The sequence below is a fragment of the Leucoraja erinacea genome, chromosome 12 (assembly GCF_028641065.1).
Source record: "Leucoraja erinacea ecotype New England chromosome 12, Leri_hhj_1, whole genome shotgun sequence".
NCBI lineage: Eukaryota > Metazoa > Chordata > Chondrichthyes > Rajiformes > Rajidae > Leucoraja > Leucoraja erinaceus.
In genome coordinates, this window is record NC_073388.1 from 37,480,387 (window position 1) to 37,500,919 (window position 20,533).

At 43.6% G+C, this 20,533-nt stretch overlaps 1 protein-coding gene across 1 annotated transcript in view; it reads left to right on the forward strand.

Moving 5' to 3' along the window:
• The window catches only part of LOC129702267 (transmembrane 9 superfamily member 2-like), a 68,392-nt gene that overhangs the window by 45,816 nt on the left and 2,043 nt on the right, over nt 1-20,533 (forward strand). Inside the window, exons 15-16 of the mRNA XM_055643964.1 lie at nt 5,598-5,709; nt 7,537-7,708. Of these exons, the coding sequence (XP_055499939.1) occupies nt 5,598-5,709; nt 7,537-7,708 (284 nt within the window). The remainder of the gene's footprint in view (nt 1-5,597; nt 5,710-7,536; nt 7,709-20,533) is intronic.

A 20,533-nucleotide genomic window follows, 5' to 3' on the forward strand; every position in this document is an offset into this window, starting at 1 on the left:
TTCCATTTCCTAATTAAGCCCTTTGTCCTCCTCTGCTGGACTCTGAATTTCTCCCAGTCCTCTGGTAGGCTGCTTTTTCTGGCTAATTTGTATGCTTCATCTTTTGTTTTGATACTATCCCTGATTTCCCTTATTATCCACGGATGCACTACCTTCCCTGATTTGTTCTTTTGCCAAACTGGAATGAACAATTGTTGTAGTTCATCCAAGCAGTCTTTAAATGCCTGCCATTGCATATCCACCGTCAACCCTTTAAGAATCAACTGCCAGTCCATCTTGGCCAATTCACGTCTCATACCCTCAAAGTTACCTTTCTTTAAGTTCAGAACCCTTGTTTCTGAATTAACTATGTCACTCTCCATCCTAATGAAGAACTCAACCATATTATGGTCACTCTTGCCCAAGAGGCCACGCACAACAAGACTGCTAACTAACCCTTCCTCATTACTCAATACCCAGTCCAGAAAAGCCTGCTCTCTCGTTGGTTCCTTTACATGTTGGTTTAGAAAACTATCCCGCATACATTCCAAGAAATCCTCTTCCTCAGCACCCCTGCCAATTTGATTCACCCAATCTATATGTAGATTGAAGTCACCCATTATAACTGTTTTACCTTTGTTGCATGCATTTCTAATTTCCTGTTTGATGCCATCCCCAACTCCACTACTACTGTTAGGTGGCCTGTACACAACTCCCACTAGCGTTTTCTGCACCTTAGTGTTTCGCAGCTCTACCCATATCGATTCCACATCCTCCAAGCTAATGTCCTTCTTTTCTATTGCGTTAATCTCCTCTCTAACCAGCAACGCTACCCCACCTCCTTTTGCTTTCTGTCTATCCCTCCTGAATATATGAATATCCCTGGATGTTCAGCTCCCAGCCTTGGTCACCCTGGAGCCATGTCTCCGTGATCCCAACTATATCATATTCATTAACAACTATCTGCACGTTGAACTCATCCACCTTATTACGAATGCTCCTTGCATTGAGACACAAAGCCTTCAGGCTTGTTTTTACAACACTCTTACCGCTTATACAATTATGTTTAAAAGTGGCCCTTTTTGATTTTTGCTCTGGATTTGTCTGCCTGTCACTTTTACTTTTCACCTTGCTACCTATTGCTTCCACCATCATTTTATACCCCTCTGTCTCTCTGCTCATGCTCCCACCCCCCTGCCACATTAGTTTAAATCCTCCCCGACAGCTTAATTACAGTTTGAAATATACAGATCTGTCATGATGGGAAAGCGATGCAAGTATTGATTTCAAATAAAGCAATACCTGGAGAAGCTAATTTTCCAGGCACAATGACATTTGTGTACAGGAACTAAATACGCACTGGATTCATGAGCAGTGCCATTCATTCTTAACTCAAGGGTCACAGCCAATGAACTGGTTGAAGGCACGAGCAGTACCTTATAGGTTATAGGTGCAGAATTAGGCCATTCGGCCCATCATGTCTAATCCACCATTCAATCATGGCTGATCTATCTCTCCCTCTTAACACTATTCTCCTGCCTTCTTCCTATAACCCCTGTTAGCCGTACTCATCATGAATCTATCTATCTCTGCCTTAAAAATATCCATTGTCAATAGACAATAGGTGCAGGAGTAGACCATTCAATGTGATCATGGCCGATCATCCCCAATCAGTACCCCGTTCCTGCCTTCTCTCCATATCCCCTGACTCCGCTATCTTTAAGAGCCCTATCTACTTCTCTCTTGAAAGTATCCAGAGAACCGCCCTCCACCGTCATCTGAGGCAGAGAATTCCACAGACTAACAACTCTCTGTGAGAAAAAGTGTTTCCTCGTCTCTGCTCTAAACTGGTTCTGGACTCCCCCAACATCGGGAACATGTTTCCTGTCTCTAGCGTGTCCAAACCCATAACAATCTTACATGTTTCAATAAGATCCCTTTCATCCTTCTGAACTCCAGCGTGTACAAGCCCAGCCACTCCATTCTCTCAGCATATGACAGTCCCGCCATCCCGGGAATTAACCTTGTAAACCTACGCTGCACTGTCTCAAATTAGGGGACTAAAACTGCACACAATACTCCAGGTGTGGTCTCACTAGCGCTCTGTACAACTGCAGAAGGACCTCTTTGATCCTATACTCGACCTCTTGTTATAAAGGGGAACATGCCATTTCCTTCCTTCAATGCCTGCTGTACCTGTATGCTTATTTTCATAGACTGATGAACAAGGTCCCCCAGATCCCGTTGTACTTCCCCTTTTCCTAACTTGACGCCATTTAGATAGTAATCTGCCTTCCTGTTTTTGATACCAAAGTGGTTAAATAACCTCACGTTTATCCACATTAAACTTCATCTGCCATGCGTCTGCTCACTCACCCAACCTGTCCAATTCTCATAGCATCCTCCTCGCAGTTCACACTGCCACCCAGCTTTGTGTCATCTGCAAATTTGCTAATGTTACTTTGAATCCCTTCATCCAAATCATTGATGTATATTGTAAATAGCTGCGGTCCCAGCACCGAGCCTTGCGGTACTCCACTAGTCACTGCCTGCCATTCTGAAAGGGACCTGTTAATCCCTACTCTTTGTTTCCTGTCTGCCAACCAATTTTCTATCCATGTCAGCACTCTACCCCCAATACCATGTGCCCTAATTTTGCCCACTAATCTCCTATGTGGGACCTTATCAGATGCTTTCTGAAAGTCCAGGTACACTCCATCCACTGGCTCTCCCTTGTCCATTACCCTAGTTACATCCTCAAAAAATTCCAGAAGATTAGTCAAGCATGATTTCCCCTTTGTAAATCCATGCTGACTCGGACCGATCCTGATACTGCATTCCAAACGTGCGGCTATTTCATCTTTTATAATTGACTCCAGCATCTTCCCCGCCACCATTGTCAGGCTAACTGGTCTATAATTCCCTGTTTTCTCTCTCCCACCTTTCTTAAAAAGTGGGATAATGTTAGCTACCCTCTAATCCACAGGAACTGATCCTGAGTCTATGGAACATTGGAAAATTATCACCAATGCATCCACAATTTCTAGAGCCACTTCCTTAAGTACCTGGGATGCAGACCATCAGGCCCCATAATAAATTCACCTTTTTCGATCTTCAAGGGTCCGACTTTGGTCTTAACTAATTTTTTCCTCTTCACATACCTAAAGAAGCTTTTACTATCCTCCTTTATATTCTTGGCTAGCTTACCTTCGTACCTCATCTTTTCTCCCCATATTGTCTTTTTAGTTATCTTCTGTTGCTCTTTAAACATTGCCCAATCCTCTTCCTTCCCGCTCATCTTTGCTACGTTGTACTTCTTTTTTATTTTTATACTGTCCCTGACGTCTCTTGTCAGCCACGGTCGCCTCTTACTCGCCTTGGAATTATACTTCCTCCTAGGAATGAACTGATCCTGCACGTTCTGTATTATTCCTAGAAATCCCTGCCATTGTTGTTCCACTGTCATCCCTGCTAGGGTATCTTTCCAGTCAACTTTGGCCAGTTCCTACCGAATAGCCCCATAGTCCCCTTTATTCAACTGTAACACTGACACCTCCGATCTACCCTTCTCCCTCACCAATTGTAGATTAAACCTGACCATATTATGGTCACTGCATCCTAATGTCTCATTAACCTCAAGTTCCTTTATCAAATCCGGTTCATCACATAACACTAAATCCAGACTTGCCTTCTCCCTGGTAGGCTCCAATACAAGCTGCTCTAAGAATCCATCACAAAGACACTCGACAAAGTCCCTTTCTTGAGGTCCAGCACCAACCTGATTTTCCTAGTCTACCTGCATGTTGAAATCTCCCATACCAATCACAGCATTACCTTTGCTACATGCCAATTTTAACTCCTGATTCAACTTGCACCCTATATCCAGGCTATTGTTTGGGTGCCTGTAGATAAGTCCCATTATGGTATTTTTGCCCTTACAATTCCTTAGTTCTATCCATACTGACTCCACATCTCCTGTTTCAATGTCAACCCTTGCAAGGGACTGAATTTCATTCCTCACCAACAGAGCAGCCCCACCCCCTCTGCCCACCTGTCTCTTTTCGATAGGAGGTATACCCTTGAATATTCAGTTCCCAGCCCTGGCCCTCTTGCAGCCATGTCTCTGTAATTCCCACAACATCATACTTGCCAATTTCTAACTGAGCCTCAAGCTCGTCCACTTTATTTCTTATACTTCGCGCATTCATATACAACACTTTGACCTCCATATTCACGTCCCACCTCGCACCGCCCACAATTGGCCCTGACCTTACTCTTTTATCCCTTCTCGATACTTTCCTTCCCATTAATTCGAGAATCTATTGTAATTTTTCCTGTAGTCATGCCTCCTAAATTTGCATCCAGTCTTTTATTTAAAGGACGGTCATGGGCCTTGTGCTGGTTCCTGTGGCACTCCCCCTGCTCACAAGGTTCCTATTGCAGAAACAATATATCACTCACTCTCTGCCTCCAATTATGAAATCCATTTGTTAAACTTGCCCTGGAATCGCGTGAGCTGAAGCATTTTGGACCAATTTCTCATGAGGGACATCAGAGCCAGAGTAATCTCCCCCTTGTTTTCCACAGCAGCTTGGGATGCATCTTATCAGAGGATTTATTCATCTTTAAGCCCAGTAACAAATGTAATAACCTTTCTTTTTATGGTAATTTGTTCTGGAATGTCATTGTCCACCTTCCTGAAATCTGAGCATAATATACTGTTCATTTAATCCTTATCTTTATCCTCTGGTTGCACATGCACACTGCTTATATCAATCTGTGAAAGGTTTAAATCATTCCCTGGGTGTCCCCCTGCCCTTAATACCTAATAAAATGCCTTGATTTTTCAGGCTTGTTCACCTGTGATATGGTTGCTTGACATTTGCTGTTTTTTCCGGCTCTCTCACAACAGACAAAAATGTCTATATTGGTTCTTGTGTCAAGGAAAGATTCCAATCCTCAGGCTAAATTTTTAAATGCTCAAAAACAGCAAAAGAGTTATTGGCACCAGTTCCGTAGCGCCGATGTAGTATTTTGGTTTGTGAGAATCGGCCAAATACTGTCAGTGTGGGGGAATGCAGCAGTCACTTGCAAATGGGAAGTCATCGTCACTAGGAGTAAACCAGCGTATAACATGATGGGATTGAGGGGCGGCTGTTTCGCAGAGTATGAGAGTATGGCACTGCAGAGGTGAGATTGTGTGGGGGAACTCAAGGCCATAAATCGGATGCAAGTTTTAAAGAGCGAGTCAATGGTGCCGACCGGACTTATCACCTGCTTTATTAATAAGTTTATTTCAGATTTCCAGTATCCGTAGTTATGTTCATTGCAAGACAAAATACTGGAGTAACTCAGCAGGTCAGGCAGCATCACTGGAGAACATGGATAGTTGACATTTCAGGGTGGGACACCAGGGATGCTGCCTGACCTGCTGAGTTACTGCAGCATTGTGTCTTTCCATGGTAAACCAGCTTCTACAGTCTTTGTTTCTACATTATGTTCATTGCAATTGTTTTTGTGCCTGGTTGTGTTGTTAAAGATGACTTGATGGGAGGAGTGGTACTTTCAGCATCAGCTATGTACACATAATACGTATAACTGTACACATTTCATTGCAGGTCTCATCAGATGTACTACATGTTTGGTTTCCTGTTCTTGGTGTTCATCATTCTCCTCATCACTTGCTCAGAAGCCACCATCCTCCTGTGTTACTTCCACCTTTGTGCAGAGGTGCGTACTTCCAGCTCCAGTTGGTGCTTGTTAAAATTGCTGCATGCAATACTGAAATGTGACTGCACAAAATTGAATATTCTGACATTGAACCTGCACAGAAATTCCATCTCTATTCTATGGCTCTTCGGATTCATTCCAGAATTGATTCTAAATATGTTAGCTGCTTTATCACTGAGTGGTATGTTATGGCTAGGTCGACAGTAGTTGGCCAGTTTGCTAGTTGTCCCTGGGTAGTCATCTGGGAGGCATTGCCCCCAAAGCTCCATGCAGCTTCTAGGGTGCTGGGCTTGGCTGTACTAACCGTGGGAGGTATGTGTGAATCCCAGGCTGAACAAATGGGAATGTTGGCTGTGTTCCAGGCTGAACAAATGGGAATGTTGGCTGTGATCAGGCTGTGGGGACTAAGTGGCGCTGTGCGGTAAGGGAATGCCAGAAGCCCCCGCAGCCTGTACAAGGCTAAGTGTGGATTATTTTCTGGAACTTTAGTCCCTTCAGAGAATGGGGGGGTTATAGTTCACCTGGCGGTGAGGAGATTAATTTAACTTGACATCTGGTTCAGCATATGGGTCGAAGTGCCTGTTCTTGTTCTGTTCTGAATGATTTGTTCAATTTTCACAGCATCTTACTGATTTTTTTTTTTGTTTTGAATCTCCAGCTTCCATTGGACCTAGATTGATATTTTCTATTTTTACTGTTTTGGTTTTCCCCTTGTGTAGTTTGGTATGTGGCTTTGAGAGAAATGTTTCCTCTGTTTTATTGTGCTAAATGGAGATATTTACCTGACAGTTCAACATATTTCCTGCACACCCTGACTTTTGGCACCACTTCACTGGTTGAAGCGTTCACCATTGTTATAAGTGTTGGAAAGTACTTCAAAGGGCTCTGGAGTGAAGGTATGTGATGACCCTCCAGTCAAATTGATTTGGCCCTTGTGAGATCAACCGGTAAAGTTGCAGTGGAACAATGGAACTTTAAACAGACATGGTTCAGGTGCAGCCTGGGGACAGGGGAGGTTTTACAACCCAGAGCTCCTATGATGACAAAAGAGCAAGATTTGTCATGTAAGTGCTTCAGGTTGGATGTTAACAGGAAACTGATAATGGCCCTGATTCTGGCTGCCACCTGGCGGCTGTTGCATGTAGTGCATACGCAGTCTATGGGCAAATGAAGGATTAGTTTGACAGTGGTATTTTTTCTGTCTTAGAAGCTTAGCCATGTGGGGCAGTTCTGAAGAGTGCCATCTTTCAGCAGCGCTATACCCCAACAAAGACCATATCCTTTAGTGAAAAATGAAGAAAACAGCCACTGTTTTGTCTGAAGAAGGGTCTCGACCCGAAATGTCACCCATTCCTTCTCTCCAGAAATGCTGCCTGATCCACTGAGATACTCCAGCTTTTTGTATCTATCTTCAGTTGAAACCAGCATCTGCAGTTCCTACACAAAACAGCCACTGTGGTTAGTGCTATAATCAACATTTTGTTCCAGTTATCTGAATTCCAATTGCCCACAGAACATACTCCCATTTCCCATCCAGTGACGTATTCTCCATTTGTTTGCTAGACCTATCCTAAATTCAATAGAGAAATCTTTGCAGATACCTGAAATTTCAATTTTTAATTATGCCCATTCTAAGTTGATAATTGTACACTGTTTTTTTTTAGTGTTTATCATGTCATTGTACATTTAAGAAGGAACTGCAGATACTGGAAAAATCGAAGGTAGACAAAAATGCTGGGTTTATGCTAGTGTTTATCGTGTCATTGTACGTGTTCAGTTTTGGAAGAACTCCTTATTAACTATTCTTGGCACTGCCTTCCTCTGTAGGATTATCACTGGTGGTGGAGGTCATTCCTGACGAGTGGTTTTACAGCCGTGTACTTCTTCGTATACGCTGTTCATTACTTCTTCTCCAAGCTTCAAATTTCTGGGGCCGCAAGCACAATATTATACTTCGGCTACACGCTCATCATGGTCTTGATTTTCTTTCTCTTTACAGGTAAGATAGAAACATTAATAATGTTCAACTGTATTTGCCATTTATTAAAACAAACACAAGTAGCAAGAAATGTTATCCTGTTTGATCAAAGAATGCAAACTGTTGATTGGATTTAATATGATATTTACGGCGGTACTGCTGCTTTGAGTGGCTTCATGTCTTTCCTGCAATTAATGGGCCTGTCCCACTTGGCCGTCATTGACGCGACAGGCCGGTAGTGACTGATGCACGATGGTCGGGCGCGTCATCATGCGTCCGCACAGCCGTCTGGAGCACGTGACGTCGTTTGAAGATAGACACAAAATGCAGGAGTAACTCAGCGGGACCGGCAGCATCTCTGGAGCGAAGGAATGAATGATGTTTTGGGTCAGACTCTTTTTTAGTCTGAAGAGGGTCTCGACCCGAAACGTCACCCATTGCTTCTCTCCAGAGATGTTCCCGTTCCCGCTGAGTTACTCCTGCATTTTGTGCTTATGTCCAATCGTCTTGGCCCCGCTCTGGGAGTAGGAGAGGGGGTGGATCTGGATCCGCAACGGCCGTGAGCCCCAGGCCGAGCTCGGCGATTGCTTGCCTGCTTCTGCTGCTGTTGGAGGTGAGACGTTGCGCCGCGCCAGGGTGTCCCACTTGGCCGTCATTTACGTGACAAGCCGGTGGCGCGCGAAAATTTAGTGCAGAACAAAATCCTGGAGCCCTGCGCGATACCGCTCGCAACTCCATATACTCAACTCCATGCGCCCGTCCTGCGCTACCCACATGCAACTAGGTCGTGTAAATGGCGCGCAAATGACAGCCAAGTGGGACAGGCCCTTAAGACATTGTTGCCCAGAAAGTGGACTGCCTTCGTGCACAAGTGGTGGGGAATTTGAAACAACCAGCTTTCTTTCGACTATGACAGTGGGCACCGAACAGGTTGCCGAGTCAACTCCAGCCCTAGAGTGGCAGATTAGCTTTCTGAAAGGAGCTGGGAGTTCGCAACTCCTTCAGAATCATTTGAGATGAGACTGGCTTTTTATTTCCTTTTTTTTTGAATAATTGAAAACCATTTCTGCAATTAATGAGTGGGATTTGAAATTTAATTCACTCCTTCAATAAGATATATTGGTGAGGTTTTGCTGGTTAGAAGTGTTTAAAACTGTGTGGGATGCAGTTCTAACTGGGAGAAACTAATCTTTGTGCAATTCTCTTCAGCATTGCTGCATGAGTGATCCTTTTGTCAGCGTGTGATTTGGTCTATTATGAACATGTGATTTGTACATGGAGGGTTGCTGCAGCACCCACACTGAGAGGAGATTGAGAGTTTCAAGAAGCAAGTGGCAGCTGGGGTTGGAGCCCTTCTGTGTCCCTTATTTTCAGCTGCCGTGCTTTGAATGCCTGCTTGTTCTTACAGTTACATGAAAGTGTGCACTTAACTGAAATACGGCTGCCAGAAAACAAGAGCAGGAACAGGGTGCTGGGCCTCACTGTTCAAATGTGATCATGACTCATCTACTCTGCCCTCCACTCCTCTGCATCACTTCCCCTTCACCCTCAGTTCCATGATCTTTCAAAGGTCTCTGCCGTAAATATATCCGATGATCCACCTCCAAAACTGTCGGGGGTCAGAGACTTCCAGATTCCAAAGACATACATGTTTGGGTAAATTGTCCCCAGTGTGTGTAGGATATTGTTAATATGCTGGGATCGCTGGTCATCACTAATTCGGTAGGCTGAAGGCCTGTTTCCACACTGTATCTTTAACCTAGACTAAACAAAGATTTAACTCCCTCAGATGGAGGACATTTCTACACAGCTTAATTTTAATTGACTGCCCCTTGTTTTGTAATTATGCTCCCTTGTTCATGACTGCCCCACTAGTGAAAACATCTCAACATCTACCCTGTCAAGCTCCTTTCTCATTAAGAGTGTTTCCACTATTTTTTACAAATATAGTTTGCATCTGTCCATAAAGGTTGTGTTTTACCAATGGGGGGGATTTCACTCGGCTCAATGAATTAAAAGCAGGTTTGAGGAAAGACTGGATGAGCACTGGAACAGCTGAAAGCACATTGGAGGATTTTGCAGTGCTGTCAAATCTCTGCTGCTGATTGTTGCAGAGAAACTACTTCCCTGAAGCAGGTGGTTGGGTAAAAATCACTCCTGCTTATTCATTTCTGGTTCAAAAGTGTAATGGGTCCATGTTGTTGAGACTGATTAAATGCTGATTGCTTCTGGCAGGTGTTGCTGTCTGTGAGCGACTCCACTCATTTGATCTGATGGTATGAACGCTCTAACTCTGAGCCAACTCTAAAAAGCCGAGAATTTAGTTTTTAGGGGGCTTTTCATGCAACTGGATTGAGGGGGGATTTCTATAGCCAGAGGGTGATGAATCCATGGAATTCATTGCCATGGACAGCGGTGGAGTCCGTCTTTGGGGATTTTTAAAGTTGAGATTGATAGGTTCTTGGTTAGTAAAGATGTCAAAAGTTACGGGGAGAAGTCAGGAGAATGGGGATGAGTGGGGGAAAAAGAGATAAGCCATGATAGAACGGCGCAGCGGACTTAATGGGACGGATGGCCTAATTCTGTTCCAGGGACTTATGAACTGCACATTGGCTTCCTTTGCTAACACATTAGCACTGGGTGTCTCGGTGTGAGCCGAGCTTCATGCAGGAGAAATATAGGTGGGTGTTCAGACTGGCATTCTGAAGCCAAGCAGAAGCTTCGACAATGGGCTACTTTCTGATTTTTATGTTGTGCGGGGAAAAAATGTTTTATATGAGTAGTCTTGTGTGTTTGGAGATGCAAGAGATTGAAGATGCTCGATTCTTGAACAAAAGATAGTGCTGGTGGAAACATCTGTGGAGGGAATGGACATGATGTTTCAGGTCGGGGCCTTTCAGACTCGCAGATGAAAAAGGTACAGAAGAACCGAATCTGTGGAAGGGTCTGGAACTCAAATGTCATCTGTCCATTCCCTTCACAGATTCTGCCTGACCCACTGAGTTCCCCCAGCACTTTGTATTTTGTTCAGTTTATAAAACATCATAATTCCATAGACTAGGTTTTTATTATGTCTCATACTTTTGCCACTTGGCCTAATTGTATCAGGTTATCCTACCCAATGATAGTCCATAACATTTTTGAAAGCGGCCAACAGTTTGTTGTCCTTCTGGTGTTGGTAAGCTCACTGCATCATCAGAGTGAGCTCGGCTGTCCATTTCAGAGCAACCTTCGGACGGGGCAAGACAAGTGAGTACAGGAGACTACGAACCCCAGCATGGAAATCTCCTCTTCCCAGTTCCACAGCTTCATTACTCCACCAAATTCCAATCGTGTTCTTGATTTTAATCGGATTAAACATTGAATTATTTATAGGAGTCAAGAAAACAAGTTGTTTTAGAAAAAGTACCCTCTTTTGAGTGCTTTACAAATCATGCCATCAACGATGTTCGGTAACCTTCACGTTTTGTCATTAAGTATGGATATATCATGTAAATCTAAATCACTAACATATTAAACTAATATGTCGTCCTTTTGCTGACCCTTCACTGTCCACTTCCCCCCCAGTCTGAAAAACAACCGTTTGCTATTTCTGCTTAGTCGGACAATTGGCTGTTAAAGGCTTTTTATTCCTCAGGAAGACTTATTATGAAGCACTTTAGTTGATGCCTTGTTTTGAGGTCGGTATATACTCGTCAGTTATGTTTCTACCATTGACCGATACTGTTGTTACTTGAGCTAGGCACAATTTATCAAGATCATATTGGTAAAGCCACAGTGCCTGCTAATTCTGTCCTCAATTATTGTTTCTCAAACTTTCCCTGCACAGTTTAAGGTGACTTCATCTATTACATCCTCTGGCAGTTTATTCCACATATCCACCACCCTCTGTGAAAAAACTTGTCCCCTTGTGTCTCCTTTAAATCTTTCCACTTAAACTGATCTGGCTTTAGACTCTCTTACACTGGGGGAAAAAGACTGACTATTCTCTTTATGCCCATGATATTTTTGAGGATCTCTAAAGTCAATCTTTTTTTCTATGGTCATTTATGGAGCCAAGAAACGCTGGTGCAAACTCGGGTCTAAACTTTAGAGGTCTTTGATTGTTCAGTTACAATTTCCGCCTGCCAGTTTGGCCAGGCCACCACACCACTTCTCATCCCATTGCAATTGACCCTTTTACAATTAGCTATTTTTTATCTTGAAATGAATCTTTTTCCACAGCTAATTATTGACTGTACAATGTGATTACTGTTTCCCAATTTTGAAGTTTCTCTGACCCCATATTTGTTGAGCACCCTGAGCATGAATTGCCTTCAATCCAGCCTTCAACTAATCTAAGTAACACTAACTCTCCCTGCAGAAGGTACTTCATGGTGCTTTGATTGATGTCCTCTTCCAATAGATTACAGAATTAATTGAGATGCTTAATAGGGACAAATATATGCTGAAGATGTTGCTGAATGTGGGCAGAGGATGAGTTTGGGCCTATTTAAGGAAACGTTGCAGCTGCTGATCCAGTAGTGCTGGCTCAGGTGTCCAGCTGCCCCCCGGTCCTTTCATGGTCTTGGTAAAGACTCCAGTCAGCGATCCGCCTCATCAGGAAAGCAACGCAAGCTATGACGGGTAGATGAGGACATGCCACTCGGCCCAGGAAACTAGATTTGCAGCAAACAAATGCAGTGTTTGGTACCAGTACCTCTTGGTATCAGGGAGGTCAAGTCATACAGCATCCTGAGGGGTGAATAAATTAAAGAGGAGCTCTCAGCAGACAGGGCTGCATTTTCTTTCACTTTGTGCATTTAATAAGGGCTCAAACCAACAGGGGTGGGAAGGACTTCAAAATAAAATGCTAATTTTCAGACACAAAGCCTTTGAAACTTCAATGTGTAATGTTAATACATTTTAATCACCAACAGGAATAATAGATGCTTCTGAATTTTTGGTTATGGCTGTTATGGCAACTTGGGAACTTCAAATGATAGCCTGTTGATTAAAAAGCACATTTCATTTAGAAATGCAATTTTTTATATGCAGATAAGAAAATGAAGTGGTAGCCAAATAGACATTATCAAAAACTAGAAGAAATGCTTAAAGTGGAATTCATTTTCTCTTGCTGTTTTTTTAGAATAATGAAACATTTATTAATTCTTTGTTGATTTTGTAAGCTAGTGAGAATTTAATCAGATATAGATGAACAGCAAATGCTTTCATTAACGTTTTTGAAGACTGCTATCATCAAGGTGGAGAATGCTGAGCGATTGTTGGCTGAACAGTGGACATAGTCTGCCTCCTCACCATGCAGGTCGGGGAGAAGCACTGTGCCATGGATTACTTGTGGCAAATAAATTCTCACAGCTCAGCAGCAATCGATGTGGGAAAGGGCGAAGGACGCCAGAGATCTCATTAAAAAAAACCTCAAACTCTCCTCTTCCCTTATGGTTCGAATGACTCATGGACTGGATCACAATACATTTGCTAACAAAAAAAAGTCCCATGTATTTTGAAAATTGGGCCATTGCTGAGAGAGAACCAGGAGTCATGTATCCGTACTGCTAACAGGAAAGAGAGTGTAGGAAAGGTCATGTTTAAACCAACAGGGCAGGGCGATGGGACCCAATGTAGGGAGACAGAGGGACATAAAAGGAGGAAAAGCAAAAGGTAGAAGGGAGATAAGAAAAACTAACCTGAAAGCTTTGTGTCTTAATGCGAGGAGCATTCGTAATAAGGTGGATGAATTGAATGCGCAGTTAGTAGTTAAAGGGATATGATATAGATGGAATTACGGAGACATGGCCCCAGGCTGACCAAGGCTGGGAGCTAAACATGCAGGGGTATTCAATATTCAGGAAGGATAGACAAAAAGAAAGAGGAGCTGGAGTGGCACTGCTGGTTAAAGAGGAGATTAATGCAATAGTAAGGAGACATTAGCTTGTATGCTGCAGAATCGGTATGGGTAGAACTGCAAAACAGCCAACGGCAGAAGACACTTGTTGGAGTGGTATATAGACCACCAAATAGCAGTAGGGAGGTTAGGGATAGCATCACGCAGGAAATTAGGGATGGGTGTAGCAAAGGTACAGCAGTTATCATGGTTGACTTTAATCTACAAATTGATAGCAGCGCCGAGAAGGAGGATTTCCTGGAATGTATACGGGATGGGTTTTTAAACCAATATGTAGAGGAAACGACTGGCGGGAAGGCCATCCTAGATTGGGTATTGTGTAATGAGGAAGGATTAGTTAGTGATCTTGTTTAAGAAGAAACTGCAGATGCTGGAAAATCGAAGGTAGATAAAAATGCTGGAGAAACTCAGCGGGTGAGGCAACATCTATGGAGCGAAGGAAATAGGCAACGTTTCGGGTCGAAACCCCTCTTCAGACTCTTGTTGTGCAAGCCCCCTTGGACAACAGTGTCCATAATATGGTGGAATTCTGCATTAGAATAGACAGTGACACGGTTGATTCAGAGACTAGGGTCCTGAACTTGAATAAAGGAGACTTTGAAGATATGGGACGGAAATTGGCCAAGATATACTGGCAAATTATATTTAATGGGTTGACAGTGGAGATGCAATGGCAAAGATGTCAAGACCGCATGGATGATCTCCAAAGATTGTTTCCCGGGATGGCGGGACTGTCATATGTTGATAGACTGGGATCTTATTGAAAGATGTAAGATTATTAAGGGATTGGACTTGTGAGAAGCAGGAAACATGTTCCCAATGTTGGGGGAGTCCAGAACCAGGGGCCACAGATTAAGATTAAGGGGTAGGCCATTTAAAATGGAGATGAGGGAAAAAATTTTCACCCAGGGAGTTGTCAATCTATGGAATTCTCTGCCTCTGAAGGCAGTGGAGGCCAATTCTCTGGATGCTTTCAAGAGAGAGTTAGATAGAGCTCTTAAAGATATAGGAATATGGGGAGAAGGCAGGAACGGGGTACTGATTGAGGATGATCAGCTATGATCACTGTGAATGGCAGTGCTGGCTCGAAGGGCCGAATGGCCTACTCCTGCACCGATTGTCTATTGTCTGTCTGGCGAAAAAATAAAACTAGAAAGGTGGCACAAACGTGGCTGACGAGGGAAGTCAAGGATAGTGTTAAAGTCAAGGAAGAGGCATATAAATTGGCCAGAAGAAGCAGCAAACCAGAAGACTGGGAGAAATTTAGAACTCAACAGAGGAGGACAAAGGGGTTAATTAAGAGGGGGGGGGGGGGGGGGGGGGGGGAGAGCATGAAAGAAAGCTTGCGGGATAATATTAAAAACTGACTGTAAAAAGGAAAAGATTAGTGAAGACAAAAATAGGTCCCTTACTGTCAGAGACAGGTGAATTTGTAATGGTGAAACAAGGAAATGGCAGAACAGTTAAACAAGTACTTTGGTTCCGTCTTCACTAAGGAAGTCTTCTTAGGCCCCCTTCGATCATGGCTGGCCATGGGTGTCTAGGGTGCTATTCCCTATATGGGGGAATCCTGTGCGTGACTTTATTTAGCATGGGGAGACTGGTGCACAGACAGCCTGCTCACGGTCCTTGACAGATCTGGGTCAGGGTCCAGTGGCATGGACTCCAAGCCGACCAGAGACCCTTTACTGCGTGCAGCCGCCATCAGTCATCCCAACCATTGTGACGCTCCACTAAGGTCAGCCATCGTCCTCTGCCTGTTCCTCCGTTGAGGTCTTGGTTGGATTACTCTTTCCCCCTCGACCATACCGCCATGGGTGGCCCTACCAGGAGCATAGCTCCAGATGGTATTGGTCCCAGGATCTCGGGTCCACACAAGCTTCTCCACCACGACAAGGTGACAATCCACGGAGAAGTAAGGAAGACACAAACAAAATCGCGGAAATACTAGGGGCCCCGAAGATCTAGTGGGAGGGAGTAACTGAAGGGAATTCATATTACTCAGAAAATGGTGTTAGGTAAACTGTTGGGACTGAAGGCAGATAAATCTCCAAGGCCAGATGGTCTGCATCCCAGAATGCTCAAGGAGATGGCCTAGAAATTGTGGATGAATTGGTGATCATTTCCCAATGTTCTCTCGACTCTGGATCAGTTCCTGTGGACTTGAGGGTGGCCAATGTAACTCCACTTTTTCAGAAAGGAGGGAGAGAGAAAATGGGGAATTATAGACCAGTTAGCCTTACATCGTCACCCCAGATCCTCTGGCCACTACTATATAAGGAAGATTGTTTGTGTCCGCCTTAGTGAAGACAGATCCAAAGTACCTGTTCAACTCATCTGCCATTTTGCTTGTTCCCCATAATAAATTCACCTTTTTCGGTCTTCAATGGTCCAACTTTGGTCTTAACTAATTTTTTCCTCTTCACAAACCTAAAGAAACTTTTACTATCCTGCTTTATATTCTTGGCTAGCTTACCTTCGTACCTCATGTTTTCTCCCCGTATTGTCTTTTTGGGTATCTTCTGTTGTTCTTTAAACATTACCCAATCCTCTTGATTCCCACTCATCTTTGCTACATTGTACTTCTTCGCTTTAATTTTTATACTGTTCCTGACGTCCCTTGTCAGCCATGGTCGTCCCTTTCTCCCCTTGGAATCTTTCTTCCTCCTAGGAATGAACTGATCCTGCACCTTCTGTATTATTGCTACAAACACTTTCCATTTTTGTTCCACTGTCATCCCTGCTAGTGTATCTTTCCAGTCAACTTTGGCCAGCTCCTCCCTCATGTCCCCACAGTCCCCTTTATTCAACTGCAACACTAACACCTCCAATCTACCCTTCTCCCTCTCCAATTGTAGATTAAACCTGACCATGTTATGGTCACTGCCTCCTAATGGCGCATTAACCTCGAGGTCCTTTATCAAATCCGGTTCATTACATAACACTACATCCAGAATTGCCTCTTCCCTGGTAGGCTCCAATACAAGCTGTTCTAAGAATCCATCACAGGCAATTTACAAAGTCCCTTTCTTGGGGTCCAGTACCAACCTGATTTTCCCAGTCTACTTGCATGTTGAAATCTCCCATAACAATCACAGCATTACTTTTGCTTCATGCCAATTCTAACTCCTGATTCAATTGCGCCCTATGTCCAGGCTACTGTTTGGGGGCTTGTAGATTAGTCCCATTAGGGTATTTTTGCCCTTACAATTCCTTAGTTATATCCATACTGACTCCACATCTGTTTCAATGTCACCCCTTGCAAGGGACTGGATTTCATTCCTCACCAACAGGGCAACCCCACCCCCTCTGCCCACCTGTCTATCTTTTCGATAGGAGGTATACCTTGAATATTCAGTTTCCAGCCCTGGCCTTCTTGCAGCCATGTCTCAGTAATTCCCACAACATCATACTTGCCAGTTTTTAACTGAGCCTCAAGCTCGTCCACTTTTTCCCTTATACTTTGCGCATTCATATACAGCACTTTGACCTCTGGATTCACTTCGCCCCTCGCACCGCTCGCAATTGGCCCTGACTGTACTCTGTTGTCCCTTCTCGATCTTTCCTTCCCATTGATTCGAAAATCTTTTGTCATTTTTCCTGTAGTCACTTCCCCTTCAATGCCATCTTTATACTCCCAATTTGTTAATCTCTCTCCCCCACTATTTAGTTTAAACCCGCACGTGTAGCCCAAGCAAATCTGCCTGCCAGAATGTCAGTCCCCCTCCAGTTAAGGTGTAACCCGTCCCTTTTGTATGGGTCATCGCTACCCCAGAAGAAGATAGGTTGGGTGAGTGGGCATAAGTATGACACATGCAGTATAATGTAGATAAATGTGAGGTTATCCACTTTGGTGGCAAGAACAGGAAGGCAGATTATTATCTGAATGATGTCAGATTGGGAGATGGGGAGGTGCGATGAGACCTGGGTGTGCTTGTACGTCAGTCACTGAAAGCAAGCATGCAGGTACAGCAGGCAGTAAAGAAAGTCAATGGCATGTTAGCCTTCATTGTGAGAGGATTTGAGTTTAGGAGCAAGGAGGTCCTACTGCAGTTGTACAGGGCCTTGGTGAGACCACATCTGGAGTATTGTGTGCAATTTTGGGCTCCTAATTTGAGGAAGGACATTATTCCTTTTGAGGGAGTGCAGCGTCAGTTCACCAGGTTAATTCCCGGGATGGCTTGACTGAAGTATGATGAAAGAATGGGTCGACTGGGCTTCTTTTGCTGGAATTTAGAAGGATGAGAGGGTACCTTAAAGAAACATAAAATTCTTAAAGGAATGGACAGGCTAGATGCAAGAAATATGTTCCCAATGTTGGAGTCTAGAACCAGGGGTAAGGTCACAGGGTCACAGTTTAAGAATAAGGGGTAGGTCATTTAGGCGAGATGAAGAAAAACCTTTTTACCCGTAGAGTTGTGAATTTGTGGAATTATCTGCCACAGAGGGCAGTGGATGGTTTCAAGAGAGAGTTTGATTTAGCTCTTAAGGCTAAAGGAATCGAGGGATATGGGGGAAAAGCCAGAACACAGTAATGATTTTGGACGATCAGCCATGATCATATTGAATGGCGCTGCTGGCTCGAAGGGCCGAATGACTTACTCCTGCACCTATTTTTTATGTTTCCCTGTTTGTCTTTCTCTGCAGCTGCTGCCTGACTTCCTGAGTATACGCTATAATTGTTGATTTTCAGATTTCCACCATTAGTACTTTGCATTTACATGCATTTGCATTTATTTATACAACCAAGCACCACCAGGTCGCTTTGCCTCTTTTCTATTCTTTGTTTGCTGTGCCATCCATTTCCAGTATTGTTTTTCTCTTTTGAATTTGCACTCGGTTTCCCTACCAAGCACGTTGAACTCTACTCCAGCAAGTTGAACTCTACAAGCAAGCCTGAAGCCTGACCATGAGGATACTGGTCCCAGTCCTGCTATGGAGAAATCTGATGGTCTCATGCAGCTGTCATTTTCCCCAGAGCCTTTCCCGGGAGATCGGGTTCGTTAATGCGAACTTTGCGGAGGTGTTGGGCAAAGTGATCACCAATCCTGTGCTTGGTCTCACCGATGTAGAGCAGTTGACACCTAGAGCAGTGGATGCAATAGATAAGGTTGCAGGAGATGCGACTACCCAAGAATCTGCTGCGGACATCAGTTGTGTGTTAAAGCCAAAGCAGAGTTGCAAGAGTTATCTGACTTTCACTTAATGTGGGAACGATTATATAATTTCTGCCATGAGTCAGCCAGTCATGGGAATAAGTGTTTGTCTGACATTCAGTTTGTATTGCTTGCAAACAATCTTTATCCTTGCAGCATATTTATGTTGTTAAATCTGAGTTACAACTGAGGCTCATAAATTAACTAGTGTCTCATCATGGGTATGTGTAGTATTTGACAACTCAGCCCTTGTGCTTCATACAAATACATCCATTCAAAGACTGCTGTTTACTGAACTATTAAAGTGCTTCTTGATTCGGGTATGATAAAGTGGGCACTTAACCAACTTGCAACAGGAAGCCCAGTGATTTACAGGGAAGTTTCATCCCTTCTTCACCTGGGGACAGTGGTTCAAGGTTTGTTACTGAAGGTGACAAATATTCTATCAGCAGGAAATATAGGTTCTTATGGCCAATCAGCTCATTGGGTCCATATTAAGTTCTAGCTAAAGTCCCATTCGATCTCTTATTCTCCTGATGGTTTTCCTTCCTCACGTACCCGTTAGAACCCCTTGACTATTTTGTCGCTTTTGCAGCAGCCAATTAACCTACCAGCATATCCTTTGTGATGTGCATATTCTGTTGGAAACCCGCAGAGTCAAACCTCTTGCAGGCAATGCCAGAAGTCAGGATCAAACCCGGGTGCATGAGGCAACAACACTATCTGCTGCACCACTGTGATCCTTCTCCAGAATCTCACATGATAGCTGACCTTTGAAACACCCAGACACTTCAATTACTTAGTCTAATTGCAATCAGCGCAACTGAATGGTGCTGGTGCAGAAGACAACAAAATGTCATAACATGTTCAATCTTTGTGGACTCCCAAGAAATATGGAGACTTCCCTGGAATGAAGTTGACTGATAATTCTTGCAGCAAATAGATAGTTACTGAAGAGATGCTATGGTTATCTTGCTACAAGATAAGGTGATCATTGGGATGAATATAGTTTGCTTGTACAAAATTGACAGTCTGGAACAAATTGTCAGGCGGTGGTAAGGTTACAGTCGTGCATCAATATTGAAACAAAGCAACAATAGACTGTACACTTCTAACCTGGTTCAACAATCAATAAGATTTTGGTTAAACATTTGTCTCAAGGGCACATTTATGCTCTTCCTCCATTCTTTCCCTGGCCAGCAATCTTTCTCTCAACCATGAATATACTGATTGAATGATGATGCACACTGCAGCATTGTCTTCCTGAGTAGATCTCATGCATTGTGAGGTACCAGTAATCTAATCATTGAGGAACTGTGCTGAAGATGTATTCGGATCCCACCACAGCAGTCGGGGAAATTAGATTCAGTCACTGGTGTGGTCTGGAATGAAACGCCAACATCAGAAAAGGCATATCAGATTCAGATTCAATTTTAATTGTCATTGTCAGTGTACAGTACAGAGACAACGAAATGCATATGTTAACCAATGGTTGGTTGTTTACAATCCCTTGGTCTGCTGGAGCCTTTTGGAAATAAATCTGGGTGAACGTGAGCTACAGGCTGCTGATGACATGGCCTCGCAAACCAATCCTATTCTCAGACTGCAGTAATGAACACTTCCTGACATTCAACTATTCCAAATTAGCCAAACAACATGTCTTGGAACTTGTGTTCATAGTCGTAATGTGCCATGCATTCTTTCACCCTACGCTGTAATGATGTCCTCTTCCAGTGCAGGAGAGACCTCGAGAACAAGGGAGCAGTGTGAATGGTGTGGCATTCA